Source organism: Sorex araneus, chromosome 1 (genome assembly GCF_027595985.1).
Source record: "Sorex araneus isolate mSorAra2 chromosome 1, mSorAra2.pri, whole genome shotgun sequence".
In the NCBI taxonomy this organism is placed as follows: domain Eukaryota; kingdom Metazoa; phylum Chordata; class Mammalia; order Eulipotyphla; family Soricidae; genus Sorex; species Sorex araneus.
In genome coordinates, this window is record NC_073302.1 from 91,173,859 (window position 1) to 91,199,095 (window position 25,237).

A 25,237-nucleotide genomic window follows, 5' to 3' on the forward strand; every position below is an offset into this window, starting at 1 on the left:
GAGTAAAATTTCATTACTACCGACTATCATCACTGCAGGAATATAATCAAAATAAAGGAAGGAAACCTTGGAAAACTCATTATTGGATACATGTTTGCAACACCAGTCATCTTTTCTTTTCTTTTTCTTTTTAACAAAAAAGGGTCATCTTATTTACTTTCCCCTCTCTTCCCTTTTGTTTTCTTCTTGTAGGTGTGATGACCAGGGATGGCACAGTTGGTTTGTGTTGTGCCTGAGACCATGCACTGTTGTAGCAACAGGGGTGAGGGAAACTGTCACAAATGGCAGTGCCACCAGAACTGAACTTAGAAGGTGGTCTGGTTATGGGCTTAAACTCTCAGCCATGTGCCTGTAGGACAGGTCAGCCACGTTCGGGAGCCTGCTTAATGACATGTTTATTTATGGATTCATTTGTGGGGGGCCACACCTGTTACTGTTTGGGAGACACTTGTGCTATACCAAATAATGCACAGAAAACTGTGCTAAGTATCACATCCAGGGTATCAACATGCCAGACATATGCTCCACTTCATGCACTACATCAGAGCCACCCAGTGGTGACATTTTTCTGAGGCTATGATCCATTTGCAAGGTGAATAAGGTGAGGGTAGAGGTTCTCTTAGTTCTTTTTTTTTTTCACTTTTTGGGTCACACACGGCGATGCTCAGGGGTTACTCCTGACTCTGCACTCAGGAATTACTCTTGGCGGTGCTTGGGGACCATATGGGATGCTGGGAATCAAACTCAGGTTGGCCGCATGCAAGGCAAACACCCTACCTGCTGAGCTATCGCTCCAGCCCCTCTTAGTCCTCTTTTATCCAATAGAAATCTCAAGTCATCTTGGGAGATTGAAAATTATCATGTCACTAATGGGTCTCTTCTAAAGCTTGATGCTTTAGATTGTGTTCAGAAAACTTAAGGTATCCTCATCTGTAGCCTAGAGTTCACGGATTGATTAGAGGCAATCTCAGTTGACTATAAAAGGCTGATAACTTGATTTCTGTTTTTTTTTCATTATCATTTACCTCTCTTTGCAGGTAGTTATTCTATATCTGAGTTTTCTCATTGTGTATCTGAGTATTTGAAATTCTCCATTCCTATTTTGTTTTCTAATAGGAAAAGTCTGGAACCCTTCATAAGTCAAGGAAGAAATCAAAAGAAGAACTCAGTGTAGCTGATGAGCCTGAGTCGACTGGTTTCATTTACCCTTACAATGACCTGTTGGTTTGGGCAGTGCTAATGAAGAGGCAGAAGATGGCCATGTTCTTTTGGCAGCACGGAGAGGAGGCCACGGCTAAGGCGGTGATAGCTTGTATACTCTACAGAGCCATGGCACATGAAGCCAAGGAGAGCAGCATGGTGGACGATGCCTCTGAAGAGTTGAAAAATTACTCCAAGTAGGATTTCTCTCTTCACTTCACACCAAACTCCAACAGTTCTCAGTGCCTCCACAGGTTTATCTCTCTCACTTTTGAACTTGTGAGACACACAGACTTTTGGCCAGATATTTAGTGAATCCTCTATCAATAGGGTCTTTAAGTGTTTTAAAGAACTTTATGGATAGGAGGAAGGAAGATGCTAGTAGATGCTTAAGGATACTAGATGCTAGTCCAGCTGCTTACAAGTTGGGCAAAAAAGTGGACTAGGTTACAGAACTTTAGTTTCCTAACTGTAAAGTGTTCCATAAATTATTTCAGAAGTTCCTTCCTGCATTCAAACTCTTTGATTCTAAGCTATGCTAAAACGTGTGCTTTACTTTAAGTATATCACAGGCAAGAAAATAAATTAATGTATTAAGAAATCAGACTATTTTGGGGTAGGGTGGGGCATACCTGGGGATGCTCAGAGGATAAACTTGGAATGTCTCTGGGCCTGACTTTTTTTTTTAATTTCTTTTTAAATCTTTTCCTCCTCCTCTTTCTCTTCTTTTGGGCATTGTGGTTTGCAATATTGAAGCTGAACGATTATCAAGAGTATCCCTTTACATACTTTTAACACTCAAATCTTGCTCAGTGTGATCATTCTCAGCTATTATTGTCATACTGATCTCTTAACCTACTCTCTGCCCCCTACACACTTGTGGTTAGTTCCAACCATTGTGGGTTTGACTTTTAAAATCATCTCTAGATTTTGTAAAATTTTTAAAAAGTTTCACTTTGAATTATGTTTTCTGTGAAAGAACATTTGTACAAGTCTTGCCAGGGAGCCTTGAACCAAGGTCTCTGTAGCTAGTTACACAATGTGGAGAGGCTTTTTATTATGAATGGCTCTTGGCGTGAACCAAATTCTGTAGCAGCTGCAGCATCAACCCCATCGTCATGTTCCAGGCCAGTTGTGTTGGTGGTAATCCATCTTCTGAGAAGCAGTTAATTCCATTAAAATTGGTTTTGTGTCTGTCATCTAAGGGTACCAGAGGCAGGAAGGGACTTTGGAATAATGGTGGAGGGGTCCTAGCACTGTGGTGGTGGGCGTGGTGTAGCAACACTGTAAAATAAAGCAATAATGTTTGAGTAATCATAAAAATAAACAAGATTTTTTTTTTGTCAACTGGGATTTTAAAAAAATTGCTCTTCACTTTTGATTTTTTTGAAATGGCAGAATTGATTGATTTATGCTCCATCAAAATGATTTTTCCTTCAACTCCGATTATCACAGTAAATTGAAGAAAAGGGATTGAAATAAGCTAAGGGTGCTTTGAAATAGAAGCAAATGAGCACTTTATTTTTGATGCTCCTTAAACAAAATAAATTATATGGGAGAATAAATTCAGTTATTTGCTGATGTTGTGGGCTCTCTTCTGCATTTGCTTTAGTCAGTCCACCATGGTATCATTCCAGGCAGTTTGGTCAGCTTGCGCTGGACGTGTTAGAGAAGGCGTTCAAGCAGAATGAGAGAATGGCCATGAAGCTGTTGACCTATGAACTCAAGAACTGGAGCAATTCTACCTGTTTGAAGCTTGCTGTGTCAGGAGGATTGCGGCCATTTGTGTCCCATACCTGTACGCAGATGCTGCTGACAGACATCTGGATGGGCTGCCTGAAAATGAGGAAGGACTCTTGGTTAAAGGTAAATGCGTGTACTTTAGACTTTCACATTTGCTTAGTCCAAAGATTTGCGCTCTGTGTGTGTGTGTGTGTGTGTGTGTGTGTGTATGTGTGTGTGTATACCAAACTTCACACTTGGCCCTGTGTAGGGTAACTTCATATGAGGTAGGTGCTGAGGGACCCTCCTGACCATGTTTGAGGGCCAGTGCAACTGGAACCCTGGGTTCCCGCATGACATGCAACACATGCCCTCCTGTCCTTTTACTTTTCTTTTTTTGGGTCACACCCAGCGATGCACAGGGGTTACTTCTGGCTCTGCACTCAGGAATTACTCCTGGCGGTGTTCAGGGGGCCATATGGGATGCTGGGAATTGAACCTGGGTAAGTCTCGTGCAAGGCAACTCCCTATCCACTGTGCTATGGCTCCAGCCCCCCCTCCCCCGCCCCTGTCCTTTGAGCCATGCCCAGGACCCAGAATCCACATTCTTTTCTTGTGGGGGAGTATGTCGGGGTATCACACCCAGCAGTGTTCAGGGCTTAGTCCTGGCTCTGTACTCAAGGATCATTACTGGTAGAGCTTGGGGTACCATATGGGATACTTGGGATCAAACCCAGGTCAACAGCATGCAATTCAAGTACCTTCTGTAGTATCTCTCCCACCCCCAAAATATGCATTTTTGAGCTCATTATTATTTTGTCTTTAGGAAAACTACAAAAAATGTTTGACTCTTCTAAATGATCCAGAATCTTCTTTGTAGAACTTGTAACTACTGCTTTATCACTCATTACTCCAGTGTCTTTTTAAAAATGGGAATGACTTTCCCTGCTCTTTCCATCACGAGGTGTACTCATGTGAAAGTATCTAGAAATGAAAGGAATATATACATATGTTTCAATTTATTTTTTCAATATATTTTTATCAGTCATAAGTTGATAACATTTCATTTGCTGTTGCATCTGTTGATAATTGCAGATGTAAATAAGGCATTTTAGAGAATTCTCCTCAACTTAAGGATGCAAATAAAGGGACTGAGGGATGGTACAAAGGTTAAGGCACTTAACCTTCCTCACAATCGACCATGGTTGGATCACCAGCAGGGCATATAGTCTCCAGAGCATAGAGCCGGGAGTAGCACTGCAGTGCTATTGTCCCGTTGTTCATCGATTTGCTCCAGCAGGCACCACTTAACGTCTCCATTGTGAGACTTGTTGTTACTGTTTTAGGCATATCGAATATGCCTTGGGCAGCTTGCCAGGCTCTGCTATGGGGGCGAGATACTCTCGGTAGCTGCTGGACTCTCCGAGAAGGATGGAGGAATTGAACCCAGGTCGACCGCAGGCAAGGCAAACGCCCTACCCACTGTGCTATCGCTCCAGCCCTGAAAACTCCCAGTGTGACACCCAAATCTTCTTTTTGGTTTTTGGGCCACATCCAGTAATGCTCAGGGGTTACTCCTGGCACTGCACTCAGAAATCACCCCTGGTGATGCTTGGGAGACCATATGGGATGTCGGGGATCAAACACGGGTTGACCACAGGCAAAAAACCGTGCCAGCTTCCAAACAAGCAATTTCTATTTCTTTTTTTTTTTAAATTTAAATTTTATTGAATCACCATGTGGAGGGTTACATAGTTCTCAGGATTATGTCAGTTATACAATACTCAAACACCCTTCCCTTCACCCGTGCCCATATTCCATCACCAACCACCCCATTATACCTCCCGCCCCCTCCCGCCCCCCCAGTCCCGGCCCTTGTAAGTGATAAGTTTCACTTCGTTTACGCTTTATCTTGGTTACAGTCCATGTTTCAACACATAACTCACTATTGTTGCTAGGGTTTCCCCCCAAAAAAGAGAAGACAGTCCCACTGTCAAGGAAGCATTTGATGGCTCTCCATTGCTGAGAATGTAGAGATATTAAGTCCCGCTGTTTGTTACATAACTTTTCTATTTTTTCCCCCTTCGTCCCACGCCACCGAGATCACGCCTGTTTAGTAATCACCACGCTGCCTGACAAAGGGAAAACAAACCAAAAAAGATGGTTATTTCCTGTCATCAGCCGGCGTGGGGCTCTGGCTTAGTTGATAGTCTGGTAGAATGTCTGCAAGAAGTTTCTGGAACCAAAAGTAATACGCTGGTATCGGCCCCGGCTCGAGATTCCACCAGCGTCCCGCTGTTCCAAGTACATAATAATTTATTCCCTTGTATCCCATTCCCACGCCACCAGGTCCGTGTCAGCTTAATGGACATCATACTGTGGTTAACATCACGCCGCGTTTCTTCCCGAGAAAGAAGGATATTTTTTCTCAGCCGGCATGGGGATATGGTTTAGTTCAGTCTATAGAGATGGCTACCACTTTGGTAGCCTTCAATATTTCAGCAAAAGACTTACTATTCTTGTTAGGATTTCCCACCAAAGTCCGACCCGTTAAAAAGGAACCATTTCATATTGGTGATGATTAGATGACATTAGGCTGCCGCGGCCGCACGGTTTTGGGTTTCTACATAAAGTCCAGGGAAAATTCTGCCTAAAATTCTATCGCTACAATCTTTTACCCTTCAACAAAAAACTCAGTACTATTGTTTGGAGTTTCCCCCCACGGTAAGCCCTGCCAAAAAGGAACATTTACACGTTGCTGACAATCAAGAGATATTAGGTCGTGGCTATCACAGCCGCGCGGTTTTGGATTTCTATATGAAGTCCAGGGAAAATTCTTTTGGTAATTGCATCACTCGCTGGCAGCGCCTGGGCCAGTTGCTCCGAGCACACAGTTTGGAGGCATTTTGGGGGCGCCGCTCGTGTCCAAAGTGGTTCAGTTGCCTCTGGGGTCGATCTCGCGCAGGGCCGGAAAGGAGCGTCCCCACATGGCTCTGTGCTTAAATGTCAGCCGGCACAGGGCGGATCTGGAAGTCCCGCCCCATCGGCTTTCCCGGGCTTCCTGCATAGTCTAAAATCCGGCTATTGCCTCGCTGCATTCAAAAAGAAAGAGTTGAGAGAGAAAAGACCATACCCTGCCGGCAGCGCCTGGGCCAGTAGCTCTGAGCACACAGTTTGGAGGCATTTTGGGGGCGCCGCTCGTGTCCAAAGTGGTTCAGTTGCCTCCTGGGTCGATCTCGCGCGGGGCCGGAAAGGCGCAATTTCTATTTCATGATTTTTTCCATTGTACTGTCAAGGAATAAATGGTGGAACTGTTGGAATGCTTTTCTGGAGGTGGGGCAACACACCCAGCAGTGCTCAGGGCTTACTCCTGCCTCTGCACTCAGGGATCAATCCTAGCTGGACTCAGGGGACACAGGGGATTCCCAGGGTCAAATCCGGAACTGCTGTGTGCAAGGCCAGTGCCCTACCTTCTGTACTATTGCTCAGACTCCTAAATGGTTGTTTTTATCAACTTGCCCTCAAACATTGCCCTCAAATACATTTGCTCATACACTAACCTTCTCCAAATTCTCCTTTTCCTTTTTAGTTCAACTTATACCACATCTTGAACATCAACGGCAATATACTGAACTACTAAATCCATTTAACTTTAATGACTTTTGTTAAGTCAAAAGAATTAGGTTATAGTTAAGACTTAGACATATATATGCTTATAAAACAAAAAGGGTTAGACAAAACAGAAGCGTAAGAACACACTTTATATTTTAATTTTATTCTTAATAGATTCTTAATATATTTCTGAAGAATAGTGTTTTCCAAAAAGAATTGTAGTTTTTAAATATATTTTTGGTGGACCCAGTATAGGTAACAAAAAAGGGTAAAATGTACAAAATATTTAATTTCCACTAATGCAATTACAAAAATAAGTCAACCAAAATGATCTTAATTCAAAATGTACTGTTAAAAATTTTTTAACAAAATATTAGCAAAATAGCCAGTGTTTCCAGAATAAATTGGATCTGTGTTGATCTATTTTTATTTCAGCCTCAGAAATAAGGAAGCAGAGATGTGAATATATTCACCTGTAGATAAACAAGCATTGATAATAACTTTTTCTATTTTATTTAATTTTTAATTTATTTTTATTAAATTTTTTTATTTAATCACTGTGTGATACACCCTTACAAAACTGTTCATGATTAGGTTTCAGTCATACAGTGTTCCAACACCCATCCCTCCACCAGTGCACATTTCCCAGCACCATTGTCCCCAGGTTCCCTCCATTATTTCCCTACCCCCTACCCCTGCTTTTCTTCTCTCTCTCTCTCTCTCAATAACTCTTAAATGTTCAGAGATAGAGAGGGAATTTAGAAAGCTAGAAGTTCAAGAAATAATTTATCCTAAGGCTGTATCCTGTATTGCTTTGCTTTCAACAAAACCTTATAGAGAATATAATAAATGACTTCCTGCTTCTTATACACCCTAAAAAGAGACTCAAATAACACAAGATAAAACATTTTGCCCTAGAGAGTTAATAACAAAACAAAACAAACAGATATGGCTGAATTAGCTATCAACCATCCCTGATCCTTCGTAAACGGTATTGTTCACCCTAATTTATCAGTTAGTGGTGTGTGAGTATTGGGGGGGGGGCGGGGGAAATTGCAGATGTTTGTAGGAGACCCTGATTAGACTATTTCAGAGTTGATAAAGACTGGAAGGAGAAAGATTATGAGGAAGGAAAAACTCATTTAAGTGTCTTAGGGAATAGGCTCCAATCTATCCCTTGGAAATGAGTTATTGATGTCACTAAATACCATTACACAAGTCAATTGTTCTGCAGTGCACAGTGGTAAAAGAAAGCAAAGTCTCTCTGGAAGTGAATCAGAAATGACTTGGTATAATATTATTCTTGTTAACTATGTTTCCATGCCCAGATGATTGCATGTATTTGGGGTTCTGTATCTGAATCAAAAGCAAATACATGTATAAATAAATTCATCTCAGAACTGGGCAAACTCCAGAGAACTTTCACAAGTGATGAAACTTTAATGCAAAACAATAAAAGATCACTGAGCATGAAAGGGGTGGCGCTGGGAGCATAAACATGACTTCTGTTTATTCAACCATGAATGATATACAGTCAGGGTTAATCTTTTATTTTTTTAAAAGGGACCACAGCCAACAGTAGATGGGGGCCACAACAGAACATTCCTGGTAGAGCAAGGCTTGTGTATGCAGCATCTGGCTCAGCTCTGCGTGGGGGTGGCTGGGGTTATGTGGTGCTGGCATTCAAACTCACAACCTTGACATGTGATCTTTCCTTGGCTCCATTATTTTTGATCTTTGAATGCCAGAAAACTGTCATATTTTTAGTTCAGTGCAGTAGAGTTTAGTAAGTTGGTGTTCTCAACATTTAAAAATGTTTTACATTTTATTCAAGAATTGTGACTTACAAAGTTGAAATAGCTGAGTTTTAGACATGAAATATGCTAGCACCAATCCCACAACCTGTGTCAACTTCCCTCCACGAGTGTTCCCAAGTGCCCTTGCATCCTGTTACCTTGACAGGTCTATTTTCAATGTTGGTGGTTGTAGTTTAGAGCTCATGTTGTCTGTGCTGTTGACTGTGGTTTGGTTATATGACTAGACTACTCTCCCGCATTCCTGATATACCCAAGGCCCTTAACCCCCACTCCCTCTTTCCTTCTCTTCCTCATCTTACTTTCCCCCTTTGGGTTTTTTCCTTCTCTGTCCTTCCCCTCCCTGGAGTCAAAGGTGAACTAGGCACCCACTTTACTACATTTCATGCCCTCATCCTGTTATTCTATATAGCAAAGATAAGTGAGATGGTGCTGTGATTTGGAAAAGTTCTAAATTCCATATACTAAAATTTTATTATTTGAACATTTGTGATTTATTTTTACCCTCACTGTTCATTTACTATTTTCTTTTATAGATCATCATAAGCATTCTCTTACCACCTGCCATTTTGACATTGGAATTCAAAAGCAAAGCAGAGATGTCACATGTCCCTCAGGCCCAGGACTTCCAGTTTACATGGCATTATGGTGACCAGAACCCCAGCAATGCCAAAGAAAGTGCTTGTACGGTTAGTGCAATGTCAGAATGAAGTGGATTCTTATGGCATTATCTGCACACAAATTACACAAAATGGACTGAGTAATTTGTTTGATAATCTGTTAGACAAACAGATTATCAAATTATCAAAATATTCTGCTATATTGACACAGGGTCTTGAGGTTATGCGTTTTTCAAAAATGCCTCTGAATCATCAAGCATAATTCTCTTATCATACAATCTGAAACGTCATATAACATGATCTTGTAGCTCATTGTATGATTAAGCAAAACATTCTATTTCTACTATAAAGCCAAAATTAATGACTTTCAATTTAGATAGCTGCTTAAAGTTTTATTTTCCTTTGTAACTGGTACAATAGACTCACAATTGTCTATAGATATAGTAAAGAATGCCTTAAAATATTTATAGAATAAAACATAAAGTTTAAGAAGCACTTCTTTATGAAGATGCAGGTTTAAAATTTGTCTTAATCTGCATTATTTCTCTTCTCATGCCTTAGATTTTATTTATTTATTTATGGTTTTGTTTTGGGACCAGACCAATGGTGCTTGGGCTTTCACCTAACTTCCTGTTAAAAAATCATTCCTGGTGGTGCCCATGGGACCGTATGTGATGCTAGGGATCAAACCTGGGTTGGCTGTATGCAAGGAAAAGGGCATAATCCCTGTACTATGTCCCTGGCCCCAGATCTTTTCATTTTCTATATTTAATAATTACAATTTTACCTGAATTCCCAAATGTTTACTCTTAGTAATTTGAGGTACTTCTTTTTCCTAATCATCTTCACTGCAGTTCGCAGTATGCTCTCTGTGACTGTGTATTTTGCTTCTTATATCTTAAATTGGATCATTGCTTATAAAGTAATTTGCTGTGAGGTATTGTAAGCATCTTATCTGCTCTTTAATTCTTTATTGAGGCATCTTTAGTTATTTCCCTTGTCTGATATGCTTCTGCACTTCTAGGCTATTATACTATTTTGAAACACACATAACTAATAAGAACTAATTTGTTGTAATTAGTTTTTATGGCTGGCATCTGTTGTGCATCCATTTTGGTTATGGTTGATCCCTCTGCCAGGTCAGTGAAGTGTTTGGACTCCTGGGGCTGTTTGGGTATGAAAGTGTTTCGTGTTTCTCCCTTCCTATCTTCCTCTATTTCTTCTTTCCATCCTTTTCTTAGCCTGTTAGATAACTTTGCAGCTAAAATAACTTTTCTATGATAAGTTTTAATCTATAGATATTAATCCTTTGAAATTTGACTTTACACATAAATAAATATATATAAATATATATAGTGGTGCTGGGAATCAAACATTGAACCTCATAACATTCAGTCAAGAGTTGTGCTTGAACACATACAACCCTGGCCTAGATCTATGTGTTTTGGTGACATGAGCTTTCTGCTATAGCACAAAGATAGAATGCATTAATTAGGGGGAGGGGAAGGCAGGAGCAGGGAGAGACTGGTGACATTGGTGGTGGGAAATGTACACTGGTGGAGGGATAAATGGGTGTTGGAACATTGTATGACTGGAACCCAATAATGAAAGTTTTGTAACTGTCTCATGGTGACTGAATTAAAACAAACAAATGCTATAAACAGTCCAAAAATTAAAATAAAATAAAAGAAAAATATAATGTTAGAAATTCTGCACTCAGGAATTACTTATGGTGGTGCTAAGGGGACCATGTGGGATGCCAGGGATTGAACCCGGGTTGGCTGCATGCAAGGCAAGCACCCTACCCTCTGTACTATCACTCCAGCCCAATCCTGTGTTTTCTAACCTGTCCAAAATTTATACAATACGTGTAATTTACTTTCAATGTTAAGAGTGTAATTTTTCAGGTGGCTGCTTAATTTGTAAGATATTTATTATATTTCTGTGCATTATGGTTTTAGGATAATTGAAAATATCTATTATTTTTGTGAAGCCCCTGACAATAGGTAATTATTTATTTTACAGAAAGACTGTGATTTGGAACGGGGACCTGATGAGAAACTGGATGAAAATCAGCACTTTGATTTAAAAAACGAGCCTACGGGGCTTCCATGGACCAGGAAAGTCTATGAGTTCTACAATGCGCCAATTGTCAAGTTTTGGTTTTATACGGTTGGTCTCATTGCAATGGTCATATATTGTATACATGGTGATTATAAGCTAAAGATAATATTTTAGTAATATGTTTCATTTGCCAATTTGTGATAAAATGTATGATAAAAAATCTAGTGAAAAATGATTATAGAATCAGGTGATTCTTCTGTCTCAGGCAAAGAAAACAGCAGTTGGATTGATTTTTAAAAAGTTTTTGGAATCATGTGATATAGAAAGTGTTTTTGTTTTCGTAGCTTATATGTACATATATAGAAGCTGATAAAAACATTAGTTTGAATTGTATGAACAGATATTAAATGCATAGTAGAAATAATGAGCAGTGTGAATTGTATTTGTGGTGGATTACATGTTTTCACATTATTAATATTCTAATGATTATATATTTTGTATGGTCATGATTTTGTATTTTTAAAACATTGGAAGTATGACCATGAAGCTATGTTGATCAATTGTTGTTGTTATGATTTTTGTGGTGCTCATTAGTGAAAGTGCATACATATTGGGCTGGAGTGTTAGTACAGCAGATAGGGCATTTGCCTTGCATGTGGCTAACCAATATTTGATCCCCAGTACCCCTAATAATCCCCTGAGCACCATCAGGAGTAATACCTGAGCAGCACTGGGTGAGTGACAACCCCCAAAAAGGAAAAAAATAAAAAGGAGGTGCATGCATATAGAGGCCAATCATATATATATTTCATATATTTATTGAATAAGTACATACCTCTGAATGACTTTTATCTGTTTTCAAAAATTAAATATCCATTAGAATGGTGAATTTTCACCATTTAAAAAAAATTATTTATTAGTGAGTCACAGTGAGGGTACAGTTACAGATTTATACAGTTTCGTGCTCATGTTTCCCTCATACAAAGTTCGAGAACCCATCCCTTCACCAGTGCCCATTCTCCACCACTCCACCACCAATAAACCCAGCATCCTTCCCAACCCCCAATCCCATCTCCCCCTGCCCCCCCCGCCGCTGTGGCAGGGTCTTCCCTTTTGTTCTCTCTCTCTAATTAGGGAATTTTCACCATTTTTTGGTAAATATTTCATTTTAGACTTGCTTACATAGTTCTGTTGTGGCCATGTGCTTAGTGATAATGCCTTGTCAGGTTATGATAAAAGAATAAAAAAAAAGTGAACACTCTTGAATCTTATTTATTTTTTTCTTTTTCTTTTTCTTTTATTGAATCACCATGTGGAAAGTTACAAAGCTTTCAGGCTTAAGTCTCAGTTACACAGTGCTCAAACACCCATCCCTTCACCAGTGCACATATTTCACCACCAAGAATCACAGTATACCTCCCCCACCCCCAGCCCCCACCCTGCCTATGTAACTGATAAATTTCGCTTTACTTTCACTTTACTTTGATTACATTCAATATTTCAACAAAAAACTCACTATTATTGTTTGGAGTTTCTCCCCCCTAAAGTCGGACCTGCTGAAAAGGAAGCATTTGATAATTTGTTTTCCATTGCTGAGAATAAAGAGATATGAAGTCAAGTGACCGCACTAGCAGTCGCACGGTTTTGTATTTCCTTATTTTAGTATTTTAGTAACTAAGTCCAGAGAAATATATGCCAGAAATTGCATCATTGCAAGCTTGTACCTCTAAGCTACTTTATATTCCACATATGAGTGCAATCTTTCTGTGTCTGTCTTTCTTTCTGACTCATTTCACTCAACATACTTTCCATGTTGATCTACTCATATGCAAATTTCGTGACTTCATGTTTTCTGACAGCTACATAGTATTCCATTGTGTAGATGTACCAGAGTTTCTTTAACCTTGTCAAATACTTTCTCTGCATCTATTGATATGATGATATGGTTCTTATCTTTTCTTTTGTTGATATGATGGATTATGTTGATTGATTTCCTAATGTTAAATCATCCTTGCATCCCCGGGATAAATCCCATTTGGTCATGGTGTATGATCTTTTTGATGAATTGTTGAATGCTGTTTGCTAATATTTAGTTGAGAATCTTTGCATCCGTGTTCGTCAGAGATATTGGCCTGTAGTTTTCTTTTTTGTGGTGTCTTTGTTTGCTTTTGGTATTAGGGAGATAATGAGCCTCGTAGAAACTGTTTGGGAGGGTTTCTGTTTTTTCAATTTCCTGGAAAAGCTTGAGAAGAACTGGCAACAGGTCCTCTTTAAATGTTTGGAAGAATTTGCTACTTAATCCATCTGGACCTGGGCTTTTGTTTTTGGGAAGACTTTTGATTACAACTTCAATTTCCTTGATATTAATAGGACTGTTCAGGTATTCCTGGTCTTCTTGATTCAGTCTTGGGAAATTGTAGGAATACAGGAATTTATCCATTTCTTCTAGGTTCTCCTGTTTCATGACATACAGCTTTTCAAAATAGTCTCTGATAATCTTTTGAATTTCTTTGGCTTCTGTTGTGATGTCCCACTTTTCATTTCTGATTCTGTTTATAAGGGTTCTCTCCCTCTCTTTCTTTGTGAGTCTTGGTAGTGGTTTCTCAAAGAACCAGCTCTTGGTTTCATTGATCTTTCATATTGTCTTTTGGTTTTCCATGTCATTAATTTCTGCACTAAGTTTTATTATCTCTTTTCTTCTGCCTGGTTTGGGCTCCTTTTGTTGGTCCTTTCCTAAAATCTTAAGCTGTTAAGTCAAGTTATTTATGTGGGCCCTTTCTTCCTTCCTGAGGAATGCTTGCAGAGCTATACATTTTCCTTTTAACACAGCTTTAGCTGCATCTCACAGGTTCTGGTAGCTCGTGTCTTCATTCTCATTTGTTTCCAGGTACCTTTGGATTTCTTCCTTGATTTCCTTCCTGACCCACTCATTATTCAACATCGAGTTGCTTAATTTCCAGGTGTTTGATTTGGTTTTCTGCGTTTGTGTCTGATTAACTTCTATCTTCAGTGCATTGTGGTCTGAAAAGATAGCTGGTACAATGTCTATCTTGCTGATTCTGTTGAGGTATGTTATGTGGCCCAGCACATGGTCTATTCTGGAATATGTTCCATGTGCACTGGAAAAGAATGTATATTCCCTTTTTTTCGGATACAAAGCCCTGTATAGATCTGTTAGCCCTCTCTCTTCTGTTTCTTCCTTCAAAGCCAGTATTTCCTTGGTGGGTTTTAGTCTTCTTGATCTATCAAGGGGTGATAGGGCAGTGTTGAAGTCTCCAATTACTATTGTGTTGCTCAAGATGTCCTTCTTAAGGTCTGTTAGCAGTTGTTGTAGGAATTTGGCTGGACCCTCATTGGGTGCATACACGTTTAGGAGTGTGATTTCTTCCTGCTGTACATATCTCTTGATTAATAAAAAATGGCCTTCCCTATCCTTTCTAATCTTTTTCAACCTGAAATCTATGTTGTCTGGTACTAGTAAGGCCAGCCCAGCTTTTTTGAGAGAGTTGTTTGCTTGCAGGATTGTTTTCCATCCCTTGACTGAGTCTGTGTTTGTTCTGGTTATTCAGATGTGTTTCTTTCAGGCAGCAAAATTTTGGGTTCAGTCTCTGAATCCATTTTGGCACTCTGTGTCTCTTAATTGGTGAATTTAGCCCATTGACATTAAGAGAGATTATTGTTATGGGATTTTGCGCCATCTTTGTGTAAGGGTTTGTTGTGCTTGTAGGGGTTCTTCTTGTCTTACAATAGCCCCTTTAGTCCTTCTTTTAGGTTTGGTTTTGAGTCTATGAAGTTCCTGAGCTGTTGTTTATCCACAAAATAGTGTATCATTCCTTTGAGTTTGAATGAGAGTTTAGCTGGATAAAGTATTCTTGGTGAAGCGATCATTTCATTGAGTTTTTTCACTATATCCCACCACTGCCTTTGGGCTTGGAGGGTTTCCCTTGATAAGTCTGCTGTGAATCTAAGGGGTGCTCCTTTGTATGCAATTTCCTTCTTCGACCTTGCTGCTTGCAGTATAGTGTCTCCATCCATGACGTCCATCATTGTAACTATGATATGCCTTGGGGTTTTTCTGTTAAGGTCTCTTTTAGCTGGCAGCCTTCAGGTGCCTTAAATCTGGAAGCCTGCACTCTCCAGTTCTGGGAACTTTTAAGCAATGATTTGTTTGACTGTGGCTTTTTCGTTGGGGTTGGTTCCCTGCCCTTCTGGTAGTCCGATGATTCTAATGTGTTCCTCTTGAAATCATCCCCTAGGACTCTGAGTCGTCCTAGAGGTATTTTGAGGTCTTTTCCCATTGTTTGTTGATGCCTAGGCTTCTTGCAGCTGATCTTCAAGCTCACTGATTCTGTCTTCCACTGCAGTCATTCTATTACTGAGGGCAGCCACAGAGTTTTTTATTTCATCTACCGAATCCTTCATTTCTTTCTGTAGGTTTTTTTTTATTTCTGCTCTCATTTCTTCCCGTATTTTTTCAGCTGTCTGTTGTACTGTTTCTGTCAGGTCCTCCTTTAAGTTGTCAATCTTTCCATTGAGTTCATTGAATATCTTGGGAATTTCAACGATCATTTAACATCTTGAGAATTTCAACTCTGAATTCTTTATCAGAGAGCTCAATTTTGCAGGAAATGCCTATTGAGGTTTCTGGACTCCTTTCATCGTCTTCTCCTTGTAGTGCGGTTTTGCGCTGTTCCTTCATGTTGTTGTGGTGGTATGGAAGATGGACCTTCAAGATCAGTATCTCAGTTCCCTCTTGTTTCGAAAAAAGATTCTGGATGGGCTCATTCAATGGTGCTTGCCTTTTTATTTTCCCCTTCTAGAACATGGCCTCCCGCTCAGATGTTCCTCTAATCCTTATGTGAAGTCTTGTGTTTCATTGTCCTACTGTTTTCGGATAGCTAGGATGTTACTCTTGGACATGACATAGGTAATGTAGGTAGAGATGAAACAACACAGTGATGGGTTTTAGGAGAACATCTGTGGCTGCATTAGAGTCCGCTGGCCTGAAAGGCCACGCTCACTTTACCTAGGCCATGCCCACTTTTGCTTAGGCCACACCCCTTTCCCTACAATCACACACACCTGTGCTGGAAGAGACAATGGCTGCAGTGCTTGGGGGCGGAGTGCCGGCCACTAGGGCGGCAGTCTGGTGGCTGAGGGATGGCTCCTCGGACCCCGAGGAGCAGGCTGGGACCTTGAATCTTATTTTAATAATGGAAAGAAATAACAAAAATAATCAGAAACAGTTATCACCAAGATCCACTTTGATTTTTTTTTTTTGGCTTTTTGGGTCACACCCAGCGATGCTCAGGGGTGAGCATCTGCACTCAGGAATTACTCCTGGCTGTGCTAGGGGACCATACAGGATCCCAGGGATCGAACCTTGTTTGGCTGCATGCAAGGCAAATACCCTACCAGCTCTACTATCACTCCGAAGTCTGGCCATTTTGAAACCAATAAGACTACTTAATAAAATAAATTTCTTTAAATTATGTCTTGTGAGCATGTAAAAGCATACACAGTTTGTCTCTTCACTGACCTGGGATTTTAAATGCAATTGTCAACCACCTGGCCCTGTGTCTTATCTGTGATGCTTTTTAAAGGACTGTGCTGTTGCTTGCACTGCTGAGGGCAATTTAGCACATGTATCAGGTCTTTAAACATGTATATCCAGCATTTTCAGGTCTGGGAATTTATCTAAGATAAGAACACTAGACAACATTACAAAGATATTATCATGTGCCTATGTGTGTTTATTGTGTTTTAGTTCTTTAAAGAGACTGGAAATTAGTTTTAATAACTACAGTAATTAACATCCATAGACTGAAACATCTACAGTGAGTCAGGCAGAGTGCTGAGTGCTGATGATAAAAACATTGACAAGCAGTCTTTAATTACAAAGCTAAGACAAACACAACTTTTCCACTCACCAGAACCATTTCAGTCAACAAAATAAAAATATCTTAGTAGTAGTAGAACATCCCTTGATTTATTGCTCAAGCAGGCACCAGTAACATCTTCATTGTGAGACTTATTACTGTTTTTGGCATATCAAATATGCCACCAGTAGCTTGCCAGGCTCTGCTGTGTGGGCGTGATACTCTCAGTAGCTTGCCGGGCTCTCTGAGAGGGACAGAGGAATTGAACCTGGGTTGGCTGTGTGCAAGGCAAATGCCCTATCCACTGTATTGCTCCAGCCTTGATTTATTATGTTTGAAAATAGGTATCTAATGACATTACTCCTTTGGTTTACTTGATATGTTCTCTATGTTTCAATGCAAGGGAAGGTAAGTGGTTCCTCATAGTTTGTTGTTAGCCTGACATTGTCAATCCTAGAATGTCCAGAGTTCTGGAAATTTAAGTCAGGAGTCAAGAGAATAAGACAGTGCTCCCTTCCATGTGAAAACAGTGATCTTCCTTTTGGCTGCTAACTCCTAGATTCAAAAACGAATGTTTGTACTTTCCTTGCTATTAAGTCATCAATAATCAGAAAATAATATCAATGATATTTTCATGCTACCACCATGAAGTTTGTGTGTATGTGTATGTGTGTGTTTGCTAGACTTCATCGATTTATTAGACATCATCCATTATTTTCGCTCACTCAAATCCAGGGAATGTGTGTCCCCTTCACAGATGGCATATTTGGCATTCCTCATGCTCTTCACCTACACTGTGTTGGTAGAGATGCAGCCCCAGCCCAGCATGCAAGAGTGGCTTGTTATTATTTACATCTTCACCAATGCCATTGAGAAAGTCAGGGAGGTGAGTTACCCCGTCTGTTTGGTCTTCAACACATCTCTGCTAGAGCTGTTCTGGATGCTGGTGATGATGAAGATGGACAGGTCCAAGGTGGGGAGGAGAGGGATGAGGCGATCACAACTTCCTTGTTGCGGGAAGACTCATCAGGGAAAACCTTCTGGTCTCAGCCTTTTCCTTATAAAATACTTTCTATAGGTTGCTGCTCTTTCAGCCATTTATTTTCAAAGGAAATATTTCAGCTTGTTTATAAGTACTAAGTGGTGTTATCCAGTTGTTAACAGACCCATCAACTATTTGGTTTTCCAAAAGTGGTTTTTGTTTTAAGAGACTGATTTTTGTAGCCTAACATTTCTTCCAGTTTTTTTTCAGAGTGGCATGCAGATGGCCAAAGTGGTGCAGTATGCTAATAATACATACATAGCTGTTGAAAGATTACACTAAATTTACCTTTGAAAATCCAAGTTGAAAATCCCTCTAGGACAAGTAATCAAACAACAAAAATTATATTTCTAGTTTGAAATGAGTTCTTTAAAAAAAGTTAATATCCCTATGCAGCTAAAACTGGATTCATACCCTCAGACTGCCTTAGGTATCGTGTGTCTATCTATCTCTAAGTTTGTGCACTGACAGAAATATTTTCTAGAGCTAATAAACCAACATTATATACCAAATAGATGCATTCTTAGTAATTGAACCTATATCGCCTGCTAATCACACGTATACAGATTATAGATTGTAGCACTGTGGTACTGTAGCACTATCGTCTCGTTGTTCATCGATTTGCTCGAGCAGGCATCAGTAACGTCTCCATTGTGAGACTTGTTATTACTGTTTTTGGCATATCGAATACGCCACGAATAGCTTGCCAGGCTCTGCCATGTGGGTGGGCTACTCTCGGTAGCTTGCCAGGCTCTCTGAGATGGACGGAGGAATCGAACCCGGGTCGGCCACGTGCAAGGCAAAACACCCTATGGGCTATCACTCCAGCCAGATTGCAGATTACATAAAACAATTGAGGAAAACAATGTCACCTGAATTTTACCATTTTTTTGTTACTTTGCTGGAAGTGCATTGACATTTTTACATTTCAGCATATCTGATCCTTAGGTGCAAGTTCAATTTCTTAAAATTTTAATTTGTATTTTGTTTGTTTCTTTGGGGGCCACACCTGGCAATGTTCTGGGATTGTTCCTGGCTCTACACTCAGGGATAACTTCTAGTGGTGCTTACAGAACCATATGTGATGCCAGAGATCAAACCCGGGTAGGCCATGTACAATGCAAATGCCCCACCCTCTGTACTACAGCTCTGGTCCTATTCTTTGTAATTTGGCAGCAGCTCACTAAATAGTAGGTGCAGGACCAGGTGACAGAGTTCCTTACCTTCAAACCACTCCTTCTCACCTAGCTGTATGTCAAGAAAGGTAATTATTACTAGAGAGATCTGGTGCAATATTAGCTTTAAAGCATCTTGCCGGCTTCCTTGTGTTAAGCTTAGGGTTAATGAAAACTAGAAAAACAATTTATGTTTTTGATTGAATTTTTAAAAATCTATCTAAAAGTAACACTGATGTTAAAATGTTTAGAATCTTGTCTAAATAAGTTATTCCCTGTATATGTTTCGAAATGTCACTGTGATGTAAGTTTTTGCAGAATTCAAATAATTCTCCAAGTGAATGGCTACTGTACTGAAGGTCTAATTGATGGGACTCTTGAGTTATACCTGGTTTTCAAGTCTCCTTTCTTCTTTTAGGTTTGTATTTCAGAACCAGGGAAATTTACTCAAAAGGTGAAGGTATGGATTAGTGAGTATTGGAACCTAATGGAAACTGTGGCGATTGGCCTGTTTTCAGTTGGTTTTGGCCTTCGCTGGTGGGATCCTCCTTTCCACACAGCAGGAAGACTGATCTACTGCATAGATATCATATTCTGGTTCTCACGCCTTTTGGACTTCTTTGCTGTCAATCAGCATGCAGGCCCCTATGTGACCATGATCGCAAAAATGGTGAGTAATCTGGTGTCAGAGTCTGGCTCTCTTTCAGACGGGTTTACCTGTTTGTGGTTCACATCTCATAGTTTAACTGTTAGAGTTATTTCTAGAAACACAGAGAGCGAGATCATCTCACTACTTTCCTTATAGACACAAACTTAAATTTGACAAAGTCCTTGCATAGCACACTAAGTAGCTTATTAGTTTACATTTTGATTAGAGCCAGATGATAGGATGTTATCGATTAATGAGTCTGAGCAGAGTAATTCCTGAAGATCAGATGTGTGTAAAGTCAACGAGAATATTTTCTGCTCAATTACTGAGTTATATCTTATCTCTCCTTTCTTGACCTACCCACTAACCAACTCTCAACTAATGCTTAAAGTGAGGCATAGTTGGTTCTAAGACCTTTGGGTATATTAGAACATAATTATTATGATTATTATCCATGACTTATATACAGGTAATGGAGGGTTAAGTACTAAATTTCCCAAGGGCACCTTCCCCAACCTCAAACTCTACTACAAAGCGGTAACAATTAAAACAGCATGGTACTGGAACAAGGCAGAACTGCAGACCAATGGAATAGGGTGGAATATCCCTACACACAACCCCAAATGTATGAACATCTAATCTTTGATAAGGGAGCAAGAAATGAGAAGTGGAGCAAAGAAAGCCTCTTTAACAAATGAAGACAAGGTTGGCAAAACCCTCCACGATATTGAGGCTAACAGTATCTTCAAAGATGACACGCCACTGACCAAATGGAAACAGAGATTAACAAATGGCACTATATTAAACTAAGAAGCTTCTGCACCACAAAAGATACAGTGACCAAAATACAAAGGCAATCTACAGAATGGGAAAGAATATTCACCCAATACCCATTTGATAAGGAGTTGATATCAAGGATATACAAGGCACTGGTTGGAATCTGCAAGAGGAAAACATCTAACCCCATCAAAAAATGGAGTGATGAAGTGACAGAAACTTTTTCAAGGAAGAAATATGAATGGCACAAAGGCACACGAAAAAATGCTCATCACTAATCACAGAGAGATGCAGATCAAAACAACTATGATATATCACCTCACACCACAGAGACTGGCACACATCCAAAAGAACAAAAGCAACCGCTGTTGGTGTGGATGTGGGTAGAAAGCGACTCTCCTAAACTGCTGGTGGGAATGCCAACTGGTTCAGCCCTTTTGGAAAATAGTATGGTTGCTTCTCAAAAAATTTAAAATTGAGCTCCCATTTGACCACTTCTGGGAATATATCCCGGAGATGCAAAAAAGTATAGTTGAAATGACATCTGCACTTGAATTTTCATTGCAGCACTGTTTACAATAGCCAGAATCTGGAAAAAACCCAAGTGCCAAGAACAGATGACTGGTTAAAGAAACTTTGGTACATCTACACAATGGAATATTATGCACCTGTTAGAGAAGATGAAGTCATGAAATTTGCATATAAGTGGATCAACATGGAAAGTATCATGCTAAGTGAAATGAGTGAAAAAGAGAGACATACACACATCTTTCTATATGTCTGTAGAAAGATTGCACTCATCTGTGAAATCTAAAGTAACAGAATGGGAGACTAGCACCTGAGAATAGTAGAGATAAGTACCAGGAGGTTTGCTCCACGGATTGGAAGCTGGCCTCACATGCTGGAGAAAAAGTTAGCTTAGATAGAGAAGGGAACACCAAGTAAAGTGTGTTTCGAGGACCCGCTGGGGATGGGAGATGCATGCTGAAAGTAGACAAACATGATAGCTACTCAATATCTCCATTGCAAACCACAACACCCAAAAGGAGAGAGAGAGTAAAAGGGAATCCTGCCACAGAGGAGGGGTGGGACGGGGGTGATGGGGTGGAGGGGTGGGAGGGATACTGGGATCATCAGTGGTGGAGAATGAGCACTGGTGGAGAGATGGGTACTCGAGCATTGTATGACTTAAACACAAGCACAAAAAGTTTTAAGTCTGTAACTGTACCTCATGGTGATTCACTAAAAAAATTTTTTTAAAAATTCCCAAAGGCATTAGTAAGGAACCCAGGATTTAAGTCCGGACCACCTAGCTCTATTTGTTATTTGAGTTTACTATGTATTAACCTTATTCATCTGACTTTGCTCAAAGCCCCAAGACCTGTACTTTGGGAAATACAGTTCCTCACAATCTTCTTTGCTTTTCCTTTTGGAATGCTCACTGACTGAGAAGGGATGAGTTGTTGAGAAGAAAGGGTATTTCTGAAACAAAGAAGGAGTACAGAAAAGGAAAGCCCCCAGGTCTCTGATGATGAGCATTGTTTACACTTTTCTTAGATTAACAATGTTATCTCTGGTGTTGATTATATCGATACCAATTTAATAGTCTCTGCTAAGATGACTCATATATCTCAATCAGCACAGATTTTATTTCTCTCTAATGCAAAGATCATGGGGGCTGTCCTTAGCCCAGCAACTTGAAGATCCAGATTCCTTCCATCTATAATGTCACCAAGTCAATATATAGTTTTCAAGATCTCCTATGACAAGAAAGGAAAGGGATGGAGAGATTCCAGTTATTTTTAGCTACTCTGAACAGGAAGTAATCCAGTCACTCTTACTTCTCACGACATTAGCGAGATTAGGTTGCTGCAGGCTTCTGCCTCATGGAGAAAGATAAGAAATGTACAGACTTTCATAGAATCTTCATAGGTGAGGATTGAGCAGATAATAAGTGGTTGAACTGATAATGCATTTAGTAAGTGACATGAAACTGGAGTGATCAACTTCTGAGACTAATAGGTTGTTGAAGATAACCCTGGGAATAAGAAGCCATCTGTCAAGTTTTAATTACCCCTCCCCCCGCCCTTTCCCCCTAACTTCTGGTCCAGATGATGAAGGGTTGGATATAAAAAAAACATTTCTTTATTTGGGGGTAGTGCTCTCAAGCAGTGCTCAGGAAGGAGGTTCGGGGGTGGGGGACTCTATCAGAAATTCTTAGCCAACCTCAGTTCAGCACAAGAACCTGAAGATAAGATATTGCTTGGGTCCTGCAGTGTGAAGGATACCTGCGTCCCCTGGGCAGTGCTGGGGCCCTCTGGGGGACTCTGGAGCTGCACCTGCACCTGGTGATACTCTACATGGTTCCAGGAATCAAACCTAGGTTCATATACATGCCAGGCATGCACACTAACCACTCTGTTATAGTTCTACGGTTCCACTCATTTCTTTATTCTATTGTTTGGGGAAGGACGGCACACCAGGTGCTGCTCAGGGGTTACTCCTGGCCATGCACTCAGGAATCACTCCTGGAAGTGCTGGAGATACCATACGGGATGCTGGGGATAGAACCAAAGTGGACTACATGCAAGACAAGCACCGACCAGTTGTACTATCTCTCCAGTCCCATATTTCTTTCTACTTAAAGAAAGCAGCACAGATTCTCTCTTTCCTGTATCTGTGCTGTTCCGTAGACAACATATTGAATACACACTGTTTTCAGAGCAAATGAAATAGTTCAGTTGAAGGAAATGCAACTATTCATGAACACGTGTATGCTGGGGACTGGCTAGACAGTCTGGTTTTTGCCAGGGATACTTCCAATGGCTAGTGTTATTTGACTCACGTTTCAAGTATGTGTTGAAATTCTGAGTGTGCTGCGCTGTTTTGCAGACAGCCAACATGTTCTATATTGTGGTCATCATGGCCATCGTCCTGCTGAGTTTTGGTGTGGCACGCAAGGCCATCCTTTCCCCCAAGGAGCCTCCATCTTGGAGCCTCGCTCGAGATATTGTGTTTGAGCCATACTGGATGATGTACGGAGAAGTCTATGCTGCAGACATAGATGGTACGTAAGGGGATTTTGCCACCAGGCAGATATCAGACTCCGTGGATATTCAGAGCAAAAGAAAATCTGACTGGATTTTAAAAACTGTCAGAAGTTTGTTAGATTCTAAGTGAATGTCTTAAACATTTATTGAGTAATGTCATCCAATCTATCTTTTCACTCATTCTTTTGCATTTTTATCTAGTTTGTTCAAGCAATCCATCCTGCCCTCCTGGTTCTTTCCTTACTCCGTTCCTCCAAGCCGTCTACCTCTTCGTGCAGTATATCATCATGGTGAACCTGCTGATCGCTTTCTTCAAGTAGGTGATTTTTAATTTAACATGGGGGTTTTATTTGGTTGGTTTCAATAAAAGTGAGGACAAGACTTTTCAGTGGGTTCACATATATTTTGACCTTGTAACTCTGTCTTTTATTTTTATGACTCTGATGTTAAAAGATGGGCATAAAACTACCGGTAGGAAGAGAGCAGAGGGAGAGCAGAGCAAACAACAGTAAATCACAGAGCATGTGTTGAAAGCAAACGGAGAGGAAAGCCTGCATTCCAGTGAAGCCTAGCGGGCTGACTGAGGAGTTTTACTGCCCTTGTCTTCAGTTTTCTGCCGTGACTTAGATTTCATTCTCTAGTGTTTTCTTTCTCATCTTTCACTTCTTTTCAGCCACAATTATTTTATTTTATTTTTGGTTTAGGGGCGGGGTGGAGACACATCCTGCAGTGCTCAGGACCTCCTCCTGATTCTGTGCCCAGGGACCATAGCGGGTGCAGGAATTCCAAACCAGGGTCAGTCACATGCAAGGCAAGCACCTGACTGCTGTGTGATCTCTCGTTCTCCTTTCACAGCTCATGTCTTTAGGCTTTGAACACTGGAATGGCTCTGGGCTTATCTTGCTCATCCTTTGTTTGCATTTTGTTCAGTGAGGTGGTTCATTTGCTGTATATACTGGTAAATCCCAGTTTATGTCTCAAGTCCACAGCTCTTTGTGGAACTCCACCAGGTAGATTAGTCCATGTGCCCCTTCCACCAGTAGTCAGGAATAGAGTAGATTTCTAAAATTCTTATTGTCTACATGCTTGCTTGCTCCCCTTTCTTATATAAGTATTATGAACTGGAGCGCTAGCACAGTGGTTTTGCCTTGCACGTGGCCGACCCGGGTTCGATTCCTCCGTCCCTCTTGGAGAGTCCGGCAAGCTACTGAGAGTGTCCGCCCGCACGGCAGAGCCTGGCAAGCTACCTGTGGCGTATTCAATATGCCGAAAACAGTAACAAGTCTCACAATGGAGACGTTACTGGTGCCTGCTCGAGCAAATCGATGAACAAGGGGACAACAGTGCTACACAGTGCATATAAATAATATTCTTACTGTACACTTGTAGATTTTCTCCCAATTTCGAGGGATTATCACAAGTTACTCTCAAAGTTCTTAGAGTGATTGTTTTCATTAAAATTAAGCCAATATGGTTGTATTTAGGTAAAATGGTTATGATGGTATTGATGTTCATGTTCAATATAGTTACTGCATCTTCACCACTGATTAAGTGCCTAAGAGCCTTCATCAGTGTCCTTTTAAAAGTTTTTATTTTAAAAATTAGAACAATTTGGGAGGTTGGGGAGATAGAA

At 40.4% G+C, this 25,237-nt stretch overlaps 1 protein-coding gene across 1 annotated transcript in view; it reads left to right on the plus strand.

Moving 5' to 3' along the window:
- Nucleotides 1-25,237, plus strand: part of TRPM6 (transient receptor potential cation channel subfamily M member 6) — a 127,072-nt gene that overhangs the window by 41,994 nt on the left and 59,841 nt on the right. Inside the window, exons 15-22 of the mRNA XM_055135132.1 lie at nt 1,117-1,397; nt 2,838-3,066; nt 8,885-9,037; nt 10,994-11,140; nt 17,669-17,797; nt 19,547-19,798; nt 23,447-23,621; nt 23,806-23,920. Of these exons, the coding sequence (XP_054991107.1) occupies nt 1,117-1,397; nt 2,838-3,066; nt 8,885-9,037; nt 10,994-11,140; nt 17,669-17,797; nt 19,547-19,798; nt 23,447-23,621; nt 23,806-23,920 (1,481 nt within the window). The remainder of the gene's footprint in view (nt 1-1,116; nt 1,398-2,837; nt 3,067-8,884; nt 9,038-10,993; nt 11,141-17,668; nt 17,798-19,546; nt 19,799-23,446; nt 23,622-23,805; nt 23,921-25,237) is intronic.